This window comes from Anopheles ziemanni, chromosome 3 (genome assembly GCF_943734765.1).
Source record: "Anopheles ziemanni chromosome 3, idAnoZiCoDA_A2_x.2, whole genome shotgun sequence".
In the NCBI taxonomy this organism is placed as follows: domain Eukaryota; kingdom Metazoa; phylum Arthropoda; class Insecta; order Diptera; family Culicidae; genus Anopheles; species Anopheles ziemanni.
In genome coordinates, this window is record NC_080706.1 from 57,980,419 (window position 1) to 57,996,039 (window position 15,621).

The window sequence follows — 15,621 nt, forward strand, 5'->3', positions numbered from 1 at the left end:
AGAAGATTGGTGATCATTCCGAAAACTAGTCAGTCTTGCGCTGTGACTAGGACCGACATACGGACTAAGATTGATCCGAAGCGCCATCAGCTTTCGGACTTCCACAACGGTGGAGAGGGCCAAATTTCGGTTAAAGTTCCTCTTGGAGAGAACTTGAATGCCGTGAAAGTTAGATTAGGCTTAGCTCTTGGTGAGGCATACACGATTTCACTACCTCTGGCAAGGATGAAATTAGTTGGTATGACCGAAGACTATTCTGAAACGGAATTGGTTGACTACCTCAAAACTCAAAATTCCGTGGTCTCATGTCAAGGTATTAAAGAAATACGAAAATAATATGCTTAAATTTGAAAAGTTCAAAGCTATTATGGACATTGATGAGGATTCAGCTCGGTGTCTTGAGGGACGGAACCTGGTTAAGATTGGATTCGATTCGTGTCGTATACATCGAGCGGTCAGGGTTTTGCATTGCTTCAAGTGTGCAAAGTTTGGACATATAACCAATGACTGCAAAATTGAGTTGGTCCGTTCAAAATGCGGTGACAAACATAAAACAGCAACCTGTAAGTAGTCGTGTAAGACACGAACCATGCTGCAAATAGTAGTGTGTGTCCAATGTTGCAGAAGGAGTTGAACAAAAAAAAGAAGTCTACGCAATAGTCGGTTGGGATATTGTTCGGCAGTATGAAATATTGTATATTAATATTGCTGGGCTGCCAACCAACTATTCAATGTTGCGTACGACAGTAGAAAAAGTTAAACCATTGATGGTTCTAGTTGCCGAAACGCATGTCACGGAATTGAAGCTTTTGATCAGTTTCACATACCAGGATACCGAGTCGAATCTTGTTTGTCTAACTCGCGACATACTGGAGGAGTTGCAATATATGCCAGAGACTCGGTTGTATTAAAAGTTTTGTTAAATGAAATGAAAGAAGGCAACTGGTTTTTGGGTATTGCGGTTGCTCGCGGTGTGACAGCGGCGAACAATGGAGTTGTTTATCATTCACCTAGTTCTAGTGACTCTGGGTTCGTGGGTGTTTTGGAGGGGTGGCTGGACAGATTCATCGATTTCAATAAACGTAATATTGTGGTTGGTGACTTTAATATCGATTGGTTGAACACTGAAAAGTCGGTTCCCTTAAAAAGAGCAATGGAAGCAGTCAACTTGAAACAACTGGTTAACCAGCCGACTCGCATCACGAGGCTGAGTAGAACCCCGATTGATCATGTATACTGCAATTTCTGCAGTCAACAGCTCACTGTCAAGACGGTTGGACGCTCCTAACTGCGCGGTTCGCTTAAGCCACTTCTATCCCGGCTCAGTCCTTCACTATTCTCGGTGCGATTTCGCGTTATTAACGTTACACTCCGCGAGTCGACGTGCCGTTTTTCGCCCAAACCCGTTTGCTGTCCTGTGTTTTTGGCTGCTGTTTTGTACGTGCCGTCTAGAATGTCTTGCCGTTGGTGCGCTTTGGAGATTGGTGACAGCCCAGTGGTGTGTGCCGGGGGCTGTGAGGGGAGCTTTCACCGTAAATGTACGGGGCTTTCGAACGCTGTGTTAAAGGAGTTAGCGAAAAACGATGGATTGTTTTGGCTTTGCCAGTCTTGTTTGCCATCATTGAAGGATCGGTTGGCCCAGGAAAAGTGTCCCACATCCAGCCGGCTCGAAATGGTTGAGGACGCCATAAACAAACTGGCGCTCTCGGTTGCCGATATGCGTAAGGACGTAAGCTCTCTCACTTTGGGTCGCGTCCTCACTGATGCGCCCTCACAACTCAGGTCTCGCGCTCTCACAAATACTGACGCGAGCAATGATGCCTCAAATCGCAGCTCACTGGCACATGTACATAAAACTTCCGAACGCCCCGTGCACGTAGACATCACCAAACCTTCCGGCGTTCAGCTGTCATCACCGCCTCCCCTCCGTCGCGGCACTGGAGCCCCGGATGCACATGATCCTAAAAGCGTTCCACTGAACGTGCAAATGTTCTGGCTGTTTATCACCCGGCTAGGGCCGTTCGTCACGGAAGATGACATTTCAGCCATGGTTTGTAGCCGATTATCACTAAAGGCAGATAACATTATAGGGCGCAAACTGATTAAGCGTGACACCAACTGCAGCACTCTCAACTTTGTATCCTTCAAAGTTGGGCTGCCTGCATCAATGCAGCGTACCGCCCTATCACCAAGCACTTGGCCGCCTACGCTGATCTTTCGTGAATTCATCGACGTCTCGAACAGCGTGAATTTACCCCGGTATCCACTCCAGTGGAAGATATAACGCTCACCACGCCGCCTGCGGATTTGATGGCTGTTCTTCCTGCCACACCGGCCTCACCGAGAAAGCGGACACGAAACGACTGCCGATTGGCAAATAGTCCGGTATCACCTTCGGCCAAAAGCGCGTAGCTTAATTTCCGCACTCCAACCGTTGCCGCCCTCTCGCCGGATGGTATCCTATCATCCGCTATTATCAGCTCGTCATTTGATGCTCCGGTTTACACCCGCCCCCTCGCCGCTTCCTGGTCTACTGCTATCACCCAATCGCCATCCGTCGCCTGCTCACCTGCAGCTTCCCGCTCTCCTGCATCCACCCGCTCACCATCCGTCGCCCGGTCAATCGTTGGATCACGTTCGCTTGATGCCTTGCGCTTGCCCGATGCTGCTGTCCTGCTCACCTCCTCTGCTCCGGCCGATTTATCAAAACATGAGAGGGCTACGAACCAAATCCTGCGACTTTCGTCTGGCAGTCTCCGGCTCGCTGTATGACGTCATCATCGCTACGGAGACTTGGCTGGACGACTCGTTGCCTTCTGCGTTGTTTTACGAGGACAACTTCGTGGTCTATCGCTGCGATCAAAGTGCACTCAACAGCACCCACTGCCGTGGTGGTGGCGTCCTCGTCGCTTGCGCTAGCCAACTGGTGTCGTCCCGTATGCCGCACACATTCCTGTCGTTGCAGCTCCTGTGGATTCGTGTACAATGTGTACGGTCCTCGATCTACATCGGTGTGTGCTACGTGCCCCCGGATCGTAGCTCATCGTTGCCATTTCTGGAAGAGGTGATTGAGAGCGTCTCTTGTATATCTGAGCGGATGGGACCCGGCGACGATCTAATGCTCTTCGGGGACTTCAATCTTCCCGGATTGTCGTGGCGCCCAGAACCCCCAGCGTCGCCTTATTACTTCGTCCCAGCTCACACTACGGGAGTTCCTCTGGCTGCCATCTCCTTCGCCGATGGTATGGCGCTTAATGATATGCGTCAGATATCAGGGGTCGTCCACTCGCTAAATCGGCAGCTGGATCTAGTCTTCATTAATTCTGCCGCACTGGATTCGTGCTCACAGGTATCCAGTGCGCCGTTACCGCTTGTGCCTGCTGATCCTTACCATCCTCCACTCGAGCTCACCCTAACGATTACGGTTTCGAGGGTTCAGCCCCCGGAGGGTGTTAGAGACACGTCGCGGCAGCAGAAGTTAAACTTCAAAAAAATGGACTATGTGAAGCTAGATACAGTCGACTCTCGATAATTCGAAGTTGGAGGGACCCAGAAAAAAGTTCGATTTATCGAGAGTTCGAATTATCAAGAGTGGTAGGAAATAAGCAGCAACGGTTGCTGAGTTATGAACTGGAAATAAGTATGCGTGTATTGATTTACGCTATGCCTTTACCCACCTTTTTTTTCTTTGTGCACCTTCCTACAAAGCAGATATCCTCTTATATCTTCCTTTCCTTTCCTTAACATCGCGCGTACAAGTTCGCAACGTCTCCGGCTTGCTTTACAGGGCACTCGCAATGTGACGCATTCTATTACGTTTCAACATGCTCAGAACTTCGAATTATTGCGAGTTGAGTGGGTACAGCTTCGAATTATCGCGTGAAGAGAGCAACCTAGCTTCGAATTTTACTTCGCTTTATCGAGTGTACCAAATCGTATTGTTTTTATTCGAATTAGTGAGAGTTTTCCAAGGGACTACTGATATACTTCGAATTATCGAGAGTTTCGAATTATCGAACGTTTGAATTATCGAGAGTCGACTGTAGATTAATTGCCGAGTACGACTGGTCGGTGCTAGATATGGAGGATTCATGTAACGCGGCTAGTCTTAAGTTCACTAATGTATTATGTTCAATGTTCCCCTCATGTTGTCCTCCTGCTCGCCCTCCTCCTAACCCCGTTTGGTCAGACAGGCATCTCCGTGTGTTGAAGGCAGACATGAAACGCGCAATTCGTATGGTCGGTATCGCTCTCCTTTCTGGAGGCATATCTATAAGCTCGCAGCCTCTGCCTACAGAGGCTACCATCGGGCTCGTTACCAGGCACACGTACTACGTATTCAGTCTCGACTGTCTACTAATCCAAGATCTTTTTGGCGATTGATGAACGCCCGGCGCGGTTCCTCACGCATTCCCCATTCCATGTCTCTCAATGCAGAGACCGCTTCCACTCCTCATGGCGTCTGCAAACTTTTCGCAAAGCACTTCTCGAGCGTTTTCGTTGACCCGGCTCAGTCGGCTGCTCCTGGCACCGCGGGCCTTGCTCATACCCCCCTTGACGTCCTCACTTGCGACCTGGTGGAGATCAGCGAGGGTGATGTTTGTGGTGCACTAGCTAGGTTAAAGCCTTCCTTCTCTCCTGGCCCTGACGGCATTCCTGCGTCTGTTTTACGCGGTTGCGGGGCTTCCCTAGCTCCTATCCTGGCGCGTCTTTTTTCGCTCAGGCTCCACGAAGGAGAGGTTCCTGGGCTGTGGAAATCGGCCTGGGTTGTACCGATCCACAAGAAAGGATGCTGCTCATCCCCCGACAACTATCGAGGTGTCTCCCTCCTCTGTGCCTCTTCCAAAGTCCTCGAATCCATCCTACACTCTTCCATCCTCCCCTGCGTGCGCCCGTATATTTCTCCGAATCAACACGGTTTCATGCCTCGCCGTTCGACTGTGACCAATTTGATGACCTTACTGTCCGTGGTTTACCCCAATCTGGACTCTGGGCGTCAGGTTGACGTCATTTACACTGATCTGAAGGCCGCATTTGACAGCCTGCCTCATGGCTTACTGCTGGCAAAAATCGAGCGGCTGGGGATTGGGGAGCCTCTTTACTCGTGGATCAGATCGTTCCTTAGCGGACGGTCTTACTCTGTGCGAGTGGAGGGTACCTTCTCTGACCCGTACATCGGGGTGTCTGGTGTGCCGCAGGGTAGCATCCTCAGCCCTCTCCTGTTCTCTCTATTCCTTAATGACTGTGTCAGTGTATTGCCCCCTAACGGGCACTTACTGTATGCTGACGATGTCAAATTATTTCGCCCCATATCCTCTCCTTCCGACTTCTTACTCCTTCAAGAATCCCTCCAAGGCTTCTCCGACTGGTGCTCCGCGAATGGATTGACTCTCTGTACATCCAAGTGTTGTGTCATATCCTTCAGTCGCTCCGCTGGGATGACCCACTACGACTACTGTATTAGTAGTGTTGCTTTGTCGCGGGTGTCGGTTGTCGAGGGCCTAGGGGTGTGGCTTGACGCCGCCTTGTCCTTCAGTGTGCAGATTGACAAGGTGGTATCCAAGGCCAACAGTATGTTGGGGCTTATGTCTCGCCTGGCATCGGAGGTGCGGAACCCGCGCAGCCTAACAGCGCTGTACTGTTGCTGGGTCAGACCGATCCTCGAGTATGCTTCCGTGGTATGGACCCCAACAGGTGTCACCGCCTTGGGAAGGTTGGAGGGGGTTCAGAGACGCTTCACGCGCCTGGCGGTGAGGCGTCTTCTCGGCTACAATGCCTCCTCCCTCCCGCCTTACGAGTCGCGGTGTCAATTGTTGGGGCTATCCACGATTCAGACTCGCCACCGGAACGCTCAGGCTATTTTCATCGCCCAACTTCTCCTACACTCCATTGACGCTCCGGATCTCCTCTCTCATATCCCTCTATATGTCCCTTCTCATAACCTTCGAGAAAGGCCTCCTCTCCTTATTCCCACGCGCCGTACGCGTTTCTCCCAGAATGATCCATTTATCCGCGCCATGTCTTCTTTCAATAGTGTTAGCCACCTATTTGACTACAACGTCTCCATCCCTGCCTTTCGTTCGCGTCTTAACAACTCTCTTTTGTAATCTATCCCTCTCCTCCTCTCGTGTTCTGTCTTGTTGTTTTAAGTTTAACTATAGATTTAAGATACTTTGTATAGCCCGCGTGGCAAACATTGTGTAAAATAAATGTAATGTAATGTAATGTAATGTTATGTAATTTCTTTGTCTTTGTCAGTTGCTACGGTGTCGGCTCTCAAGATAACTTACCACGAGACTCTAGGGTTGAGCCTTCGTAATGAGCATTCCAACATTGTCCAAAAACGTATTTCTTGTTTGACCGGATACTCCAAACCATCTCTTTGTAATTTCGTTAGAGAGGGTTTGCAGAGTACAATTTCTGGTTTTAACGAAACGGCTAAAGTATTGTGGGATACTCTGGAGAACGCCATGAAAACCTTTACAGTGAACCGAACTATTGCCGCAGATCTAGCAAGACTTAAGAGCAGGAGGGATTGTGCCTATGCAAAGTTCTTTAGGACAAACATTTCTCAGCGGTGGTGGGAATACACCGCTTTGAGGAATGAATATACACAACGTCTGAAAGAAACAAGGCAACAGTTTTTTAGCAACCAGATCAGGGACCACCAAGGTAATAGCAGGGAACTGTGGAAAGTCCTCAAGTCTATGCTAAAGCCAGAGGATAAGCCTGGTTTGAGTGTAACATTTGAAGGATGCGCCATTTTTGAGGAAAGCACAATTGCTGAAAGATTTAACACTTTTTTTGTTGATAGTGTCAACTCTATTCATCAAAGTATTCCTTCCGTGGCTGAACCTTTGGCATTGAGACCAAATAGTAACCCAAGACAACAATTCAGGTTCGAACCAATATCGATTGAAAAGCTCAAATCGATTTGTTTTAGCTTAGAGAACAAGGCTGGAATTAGCAAAGTAAATGCTCAGGTACTGCGTGACTGTTTCCATGTAGTTGGGGGGGTCCTTATTTCACTGATCAACCAATCATTGGAGGAGGGTATTTTTCCTGACTCGTGGAGGGAGTCTCTAGTAGTGCCAATTCCTAAAGTGTCAGGAGCCACCAATGCGGAGGAGTTTCGTCAAATTAACATGCTTCATATACTTGAAAAGGTGTTGGAACTTGTTGTCAAACAACAACTTGTCCAGTATCTTGACAGGAATAACTTGCTGGTGGAGGAACAGTCGGGCTATAGAGAAGGACATTCTTGTGAATCTGCGCTGAACCTTTTATTAGCTAAGGGGAAGGAGTTGATTGAGCGAAAACAACCGATTGTTGCAGTGTTCTTGGATTTGAAACGGGCGTTTGAAACGATATCGCGGCCTTTGTTATTGGAAACAATCAAAAGGTGCGGTATCGATGGAGTTGAGTTCGAATGGTTCGCATCTTATCTCAGTGGAAGAACGCAACGAACAATTTTCATGAACTGTTGTTCAAACCCTATCGAAAACACCCTTGGGGTTCCACAAGGAAGTGTTCTTGGTCCAGTGTTGTTTATTATGTATATAAACGACATGAAAAAGGTTTTACAGTCATGTGAAATCAATCTTTTTGCGGACGATACAGTCTTGTTTGTCTCGCGGAAATATTTAAAACAGACCAAGGAGCTTTTGAATGTCGATTTAGATGCCTTAGATGGTTGGTTAAAATACAAGAAATTGGCCTTAAACATCAAGAAGACCAAATTCATGGTATTGTCTTCCAGACAAATTACTGACCAATCAGCTATTGTCATCAATCAGGAACCAATCGACAGAGTCTCCCAGATAAAATATCTGGGAGTTATATTAGACGAAAAACTGTCTTTTGGGCCTCATATTGACAATGTCACCTCAAAAGTGGAAAAAAAGTGTGGTGTGATTAGTAGATTGGGCAACAATCAGAATTTTTTCGGAAAAGTTCAGCTCTACAAATCGTTAATAGCACCGCACTTTGATTTCTGTGCATCAATTTTATTTCTCGGCAATCAAACACAGTTACAGAGACTGCAGAGGTTGCAAAACAGAGTCATGCGAAAGATTTTGTGTTGCGGCTGGTATACTCCTTCGGTTGTTATGCTCGACGTCTTACAGTGGATGTCGGTCAAGCAGCGGATAGTGTTTCAAACTGCAGTCATTGTGTACAAAATTTTGAAAGGCCTGGTACCAACGTATTTGGGGGAAAGGATAGTGGTTGGGTCTGACGTGCATCGGTATAACACTCGTAGTGCCGGTGAGCCGAGACTTCCCAGCTATCTGTCCGGAAACGCCCGAAATTCGTTGTTTTTTAAAGGAGTACAATGGTACAACAGGATGCCGAGAGAGATTAAACAAGCGCGAAATCTAAGGGAGTTCAAACGCCTATGCGCCGTATACGTGAAGCAGGTGGTCTGACGCTGTGCTTGTAATGTATTTGGTAAATGTTGTAGTTTTTGAGCCCCGTAGTATTGCATTTGTCAACACGGTCTTTGACTATGGTGATGATGAGTAAAAAAATGAACAGGGACTTTTTATTTTTATTATTTAATTTAACTTAATAGAATGAATGAGTCTACATAGTTTTGAGACACGCGCGCGTAAATGAGGACAATTGGTGGACATGGCTGTACGAAAAGAACTAGTAGTATCTACACATCTCGCTGTAGTTGGGTCCCTTTCTGTTCTTGATAGTGGCACCACATTATCAACCAATGGTAATTGGCGGTGTGAACTACAAACAGAGCAGAAATACCCTTTTACACTCCGGAAGGTGGTGCCTCGTTACCTTGGGGGACTCGGCGATTTGCCTTTCGAGGTGATTGCTCGGGACCGTTGTATGCAAGGAACAAGATCAGGTCCCAACTGGTGGGTTTCACCACACTATCAACCATTGATAGCTGGCGGTGTTAACCAAATCTGTGCGAAAATACCTGCCCTACTCCGGAAAGTGGTCCCCTTTTGCTAGTTGGGAAATCTAAGATGTACCTCTTTGTGCAATTGATGGCGACCGTTGTATGAATGGAGAAGAGATGGATGCGATTGTTCTGGAGAGTAATGCCCCAATGCCCCCTCTCGTTTGATGATTAATATTCAATATCGCAAGATACTTTCGTCCCTCTCAAACCTATGTAGGGGTAAGCGGTGGGACTCATCATCATCATCATTTCAGAAAAATGAAATATGTTTTCTTAAACTACAAGATGAAACTAAGAAATGACCCAAAACCTAGAGCCTCTGTTCTTCCAGGTTCTGAGAAACAGTCCGTCAAAGTCAAGATTTGTGAAAATATCGCGTAAAAAATTGAAAAAAAATCATCAACTTTGAAGGTCTGTAACTCCTATAATAATGGCCGGAATCGAATTTCAAGCACAGTTTTGGAAAGGTATATTATCATTCTTTAAAATTGTTGACAGTTTAAGTAAATTGAAATTGAATATTACAAAATATTAAGCATTGTTTCGCAAAACTCTTGGAAAATTTTTCAATTTTCTGTTTTTAACCTTACGCCATCGCTAAGGATCGTAAAAGATTGTAATATGTTTCATACCCACTTATAGTCTAGAATGTTTTGTAACAATAAATGATGGTTTTTTTTGCATATACGCGCGAACTTTACCTGTTTTTTTGAACTTCGTATGTGAAGCTTATAGTTTATCACCTACTAGGCGTCTCCATCATGCCATATGCTGCATCATGTGTGGTAAGAAATATTTGAAATTCTCATTCAATGAAAAATGTGAAGCAAGGTAGTGGTTGAACATCACGTTAAAGGAGAAAGACAAGCCAAGTCAATGGCAAAGAATGAAATTTGGTTTGGTTTGCTTTGAATGTATCAGGTCGCTTTTTCTTATTCTACAGCTCACAAACCCATCTTTTTATACCCAAAATTGCTCGGAATAATGTACCCTACACTACCACTTTGTTCTGTTTGTACCCTTACCTGTAAAAGCTGTGAATTTTGGGTAGATATACCTGTCACTCTTTTTCTACCCCAATTTTAAGCACCGTCAATGGTGGGTGGACACAAATATTTGATAATATTTGCTTTTGAAAACAATATACCCTAACAATACGGTAACAGCTAAGGTAGACGTTAAAATTTTGACCTTCGAACGGTATACCATAGCGGTATGCATTTGAAAAGATACATATATAACCATCGTTTGTTTATAAAAACATCATTCAAGCTTTACCTTTAACTGCATAAACAGCAATTGTCAGTGAGCTTCTTGGAGAACAAACAACTTTTTACAGTTTTGAAGTTAATAATCTGCTTGAGATTGATTTAATAATCTCACGATGGTTTCCTTTAAAATCAACGATATCATAAACGTTTTGAAAAACAATGCTTCTTGCAAGGAAAACATTGGGTATGCGTAACAGTTCATTGAAAGTAAAGTAAGCATCAAACCGTGTGATAAATTGAAAGTGACTAATAAGTTAATGATACTGGAAAAAAGTTTCAAGGCTAGATTGAAGAAATGTTCTAGAAACTCGAAAATATTACAAAATGATTCGAAAATCTGGTTGAACAAACCATTTGACATTAGTGCCTATACGGAAAACAAAAGTCGTGGACGGCCAAAAAAAGAGTTCAATGATCTCTGCGTGCGGAATAAACGTCGAAGTGTGGCCAAAGAGACAGATATCAACGGCAATCTCGAAAAGGAATTATACTCAGTGAGGTTGTTAGCTTTTAAAGAAAAGCAGTTAAGGCTGATGAGTATGATAGACATGTTTTTGAAAAATCCTTCAAGTGTTATGCCAATGACAACCAAAAGTGATGTTTTAGTATCTGCCTAAGAAGCGTTGGCATGTTTTATAGACAATAGTTTCTCAAAATCCCAGTATAATGATTTGCATAAACAAAAGCTGAAGTTAATCTACAAGAGTTGGTTAATCACACTGCGTGTAGAATAATTGAAATGCAAAAAGTAGAAATCTTGCGACACCTTTCATCTTCTTTGTGTGATTCACTAAGCGTCGTATTATTGTGCTCGTGGGGCATTGACGGATCTAGTGGACACAGCATTTACAATCAACCGCTTCATGGTTCCGGAGAAAATACTGCATCAGACAGTGATTTATTAGTATCGGCATTAACGCCTATCCGTCTTTCGTTCATCAGTGACGATTCAGATATCATCTGGATAAACTTGATGCCTCAAAGTGTTAGGTTTTGCAGGCCAATTGTGATCGAGTTTGCGAAAGAGTCAAAAGAAAAAGTTTTACAAACAGTAGACGAAATCAAAAGCCAAATAACCAGGTTAGTTCCTTATACAATTCAGCTAAATGAAACAAGTAATGTGACGGTAAACTATTCATTTTACATGAGTTTAATTGATGGAAAAATTTTGGCATATTTAACCGACACTCTATCTATGCAAACATGTTGTATATGTGGTGCAAAACCAACCGAAATGAACAGTGTAGAGCACTTAGAAAATGGATTTGTTCCAACTCCTGAGAATTTATCTTATGGAATATCTCCACTGCACTGTTGGATCAGATTTTTCGAATGCTTGCTTCACATTTCGTACAGAATTGAATTTAAAAAATGGAAGGTTACTAAAAATTTTAAAAGCATGTACAATGATCGAAAAAAAATTGTATTGGAAAAGATGTACAAGGAATTTGGTGTAAAAGTAGATGAACCAAGGCAAATGGGTGGAAATAGTACGACGGGAAATGTTTGTCGTAGGGCTTTTTCAAACATTGAAAAATTGAGCGATATTTTGCAAATAGAAACAGAACTTATAGAAAGGTTTCGAAATATTTTAATAGCCATCACCTGTTCACAGCCTTTAAATCCAAAAACTATTACTCTATATTGCATAGACACATACATGTTTTACATACATCATTACAATTGGTATAAAATGCCTTCCACTGTCCATAAAGTTCTTGCGCATGTAGGTGAAATCATTGTAAATGCCCCAGCTCCATTGGGATCCTTAGGAGAGGAAGCAGCAGAAGGTAGAAATAAAATATACAGAAGGGATAGAAGAGAACACGCCCGTAAAATGTCACGAGAATTCAATATTAAAGACATTTTTATGAGAGCATTACAATCATCCGATCCATACATTTCAACAATATCTCTGGCTAAATCGTTGAAAAATAAAAAACAAATTCCATACCCAGACGCAGTAAAAACATTCTTCGTAGATTACAGCTCCTCAAATAGTAACAGTCCCTTGCCAATTCAAACCCAAGAAGATGATGGTACAAGTTCAGAATATTCAGATAGTAGCTCTTCGTTAGGAGACGTTATGTCCGCGTTAGATGCTTTGAATATCAATTATATTCCAGATGACAATATTTTGAATGGAAGTTTGTAGTAAATTTAGTTTGTTTTATATCAAACTTTAAAAAATCTTTAAGTTAGTATAAAAAAAAAAATTAAAAAATAATGCACCCATAGAAAATTCCAAAAATATGAGGTTTTTGCAGCGCCACCTGGCGGGATTGTCCCAAAACATCGTAATTTCGTGTAATATAATAGTATTACACGATATTACAATGAAAAAATTGCAAAACATTTGATTCTGAATTTTATCCCGGCAATTTGCTCTTTTCGCTCCATAGTGCGGCGGTGAGATGGGCGATGGCGTCGGCGGTGAGATGGGCGATGGCGTCGGCGGTGAGATGGGCGATGGCGTCGGGGCTGGCGTTGGTGATGATGTCGGGATTGGCGATGGCAACGGGGCTGGCGTTGGCGGTGGTGTCGGGGCTGGCGTTGGCACTTCGAAAGTTCTGCGATAACGGCGTAGGCACTTCGAAAGTTCTGCGATAACGGCGTATCTGCCGGAAACGAGTTGAACTACACAATCCTGAGATCACGTCGGGGTCACCAGTTTTAGCTTTAGCCGACCGGGGTCGGTGCTATTTTATATTTCGGGATCACAGGATTATCGTACAGTTAGTCGGTGCGGCGCGGTTCAGCGTGTATTTCGACGTCCGATCACTGGGGATGCTGCAGATGGAAGAAGCTGTACGATCCTTGCGACAATGGGGTCTGACCGGTGTCCTCGGGAGCGCTCGGGTGGACTCGCTCTTACGCGCTAGAGCGAGTCGGCTAGTTGGTTTGTTTTAGTACAGTTAGTAGCTCAGTTGCCCGAGGCTACTAACTTTACTAAGGTGCTCGCGCACCAAGGTCGCCACAAGCAACTATCAAATTAAAATAAAACTTTCGTGTGCAGGGTAAAAACTATAATTATTAACTCAAATCCTTCTTCGCCGAGCAACGCCGGGGCAACAAGCTAGTTTAATATATTTATACACCACGTTACAAACCGCTTATTCGCCAGGAGCCACCTGTACTGCAAAAATCAGCCATATCTCCGCACCTAACTTGCATTCCACCACGTGATGACACCGCGGTTGGGCTTCTGGTGCCTCTGCTGCTTGCGTTGAACTTTGGAAGAGAAAATGCACAAAAATTAGCACAGTTTTGGATTCTTTCTGATTCTTATTTATCTCAATAACGTTTACTTACCGAACATTAACGAAAACTGCTGCTTTTCACCTTTTACCACTGCTTAGCGCGATGGCCAAGGCGTTTAGTGACACCGTCCAAAACATTAATACGATCGCCGGAGCTATTAAGATAACGCAAGCGTCGTTTAGCGACTCCGTCCAAAGCATGACGAAGATGGCAGACCATTCTAAGATAATGGGAGCACCCTTTGCGCGTTGATCGCACCTTTTAGACCGTTCGCCGCACCTTTTAGCGGCAGTCATTTTTCCGAGCCTTTTGTGAGCGCTTTTGTTCAAAGAGTCGATTGTAGAGGTGGATGCTTCATTTCGTGGTTTGAATTACGTATCAAACCGTTACGTATCAATATTTACGAAAATTTTTTGTTTAGCTGGAAAGTTCTTTAAAATATCTCGGGGAATTCTTTCTGAAAATTGTAAATCAAAATATTAATTTCCATAAAGAGCTTTAATATTTATTTTCATAAAGGTCGCCTTTTCAAAAACATTCTCATTTACATATGTATGTTCCCCAATATGCTTAATGTGTCGTTATTCGCGTATACGCACGTACTTACGTACGAAACCTATTTAAGATATGTGAGTGTGTTTCTTGTTGGAGCAACCACAGCATCATGTATTTTCGCATTCTGGTCATAGCAATCTCCGAGTGCAGGCGCAAGTGCATTGAGCAGCAAGTGTTATGATCGTGCCATTAATACTGTTGAGGTAAGAAAAAACTAATAAACTTATGAAAATTATGGAAAACTAGGTAATTTAAATCAGTAACATTCTAACTTTTTTTACTTTTAGGTATTAAAAGCCAGCACCAGCTATAGAATGCGTCGAATGATGCATGAGCTGGATCACATATTCTAATGAAAATTGGATCTTTCTGAGAAAGCAAGTCTACTGCAGAGGCTGAATTTCTACACTGGTAAGTCAGAAAACAGTGTGATCGCAAATATCCGAATAATAAACATCCGATGACTTAATTCTCAAAAAGCAAATGTTTTAATTTCACCGCAGCATTCTGCGGGTAGAAGAAAATATCTCATTCATAGAATATACCATACACACACACCTACACGCGAGCTAGTCTCACCCACACCACCAAGCAAACCATTGCAAATGTGTGCGGCAAAACATGGGCGATCCGTCAAATTTTGACGTGCTGGGAGGTTGCTGGGACTCTTGCTGGAAGTAGATGACAGCAGCAAAAAAATTGAATTTCTGTCAACCGGGATTGATTCTATTTTGCGCAATATTTGGATCTGGTTCACTTACCCTGGTGGCAGCGGTAACTCAAAATTCCGTGTCACGTCTACGTCTCTCCCGTCTCCACCCGTTTCCACCCCTCATTGGCCCACACTTTTCAAACGATGTGCAACACCGTTGATAAACTCAGCAGGCCATCCTGCTCCAACCTTCGACCCCGGATCGAACCTTACTCGCTCTTTTGGGACTTCAATTTTTCAAACAGTTTTCATTTTTGCAAAACCTAAAGAAATAACGTCGATGTGATCAATGACCATCAAATTGGTTCAATTTCAAACATATTATAAAACTAATCAAATTAACTGTAGTTAAAAATTATGTCCATAATGCGCTTGAAATGATTTCAGCACATTTTACAACGGAAATAAACATAGAAAAGAGATTATGCTTTCGATTTCATCGTTTTCAATATGATTTCCATCCATGTATTTGAAAATAAACATTATAATCAAATTCACACTTCGACCAGATTTTCATTCACTCCATGCCAAGCCAAACAGTCTTCATTATTATGGGATTTGGTTGTTCCATGGACAAAATTATTGCGGGTGGACAAATTATTTTTGTCACCGATTTTTCATGCAATTGTTGAATAGGCGAAACCTCAACCACGTACAAAAAAACATTATCAAATTTAAAAAAAATTAGGGCAGATAAATTTTCGTCACACGCGTTTTTTGTTCAACGATCACACTTATTTTTGGCCACCATAGTCAAGCTGTCAGAGGAGCATTTAGTGAACCTGTGGTCACAGCTTTGCGTAACCGCATGCGGTTGCGTTTTTGATCTGTCAAACGAGCACAGCTTTTGGTCAAAAATAATACTTTAATGTTTGAATATACCATATAGTGGAGCA

General features: G+C 43.7%; 1 protein-coding gene across 1 annotated transcript; it reads left to right on the forward strand.

The window, feature by feature from the left end:
* Positions 1 to 5,438: 5,438 nt before the first annotated feature.
* On the forward strand, positions 5,439 to 12,776 carry LOC131285093 (keratin, type II cytoskeletal 60 kDa, component III-like). Its single transcript, XM_058313950.1, has 2 exons — positions 5,439 to 5,678; positions 12,600 to 12,776. The coding sequence occupies exons 1-2, from the start codon at positions 5,439 to 5,441 to the stop codon at positions 12,774 to 12,776; spliced, it is 417 nt and encodes a 138-aa protein (XP_058169933.1).
* Positions 12,777 to 15,621: the final 2,845 nt, after the last annotated feature.

Bases quoted from the DNA above. Each gene is read 5' to 3' on its own strand.
- LOC131285093 (XM_058313950.1), top strand. From the start codon at position 5,439: ATGACCCACTACGACTACTGTATTAGTAGTGTTGCTTTGTCGCGGGTG. The intron at 5,679-12,599 runs GTATGGACCCCA...TTCGCTCCATAG, and splicing joins TCCTCGAGTATGCTTCCGTG to TGCGGCGGTGAGATGGGCGA.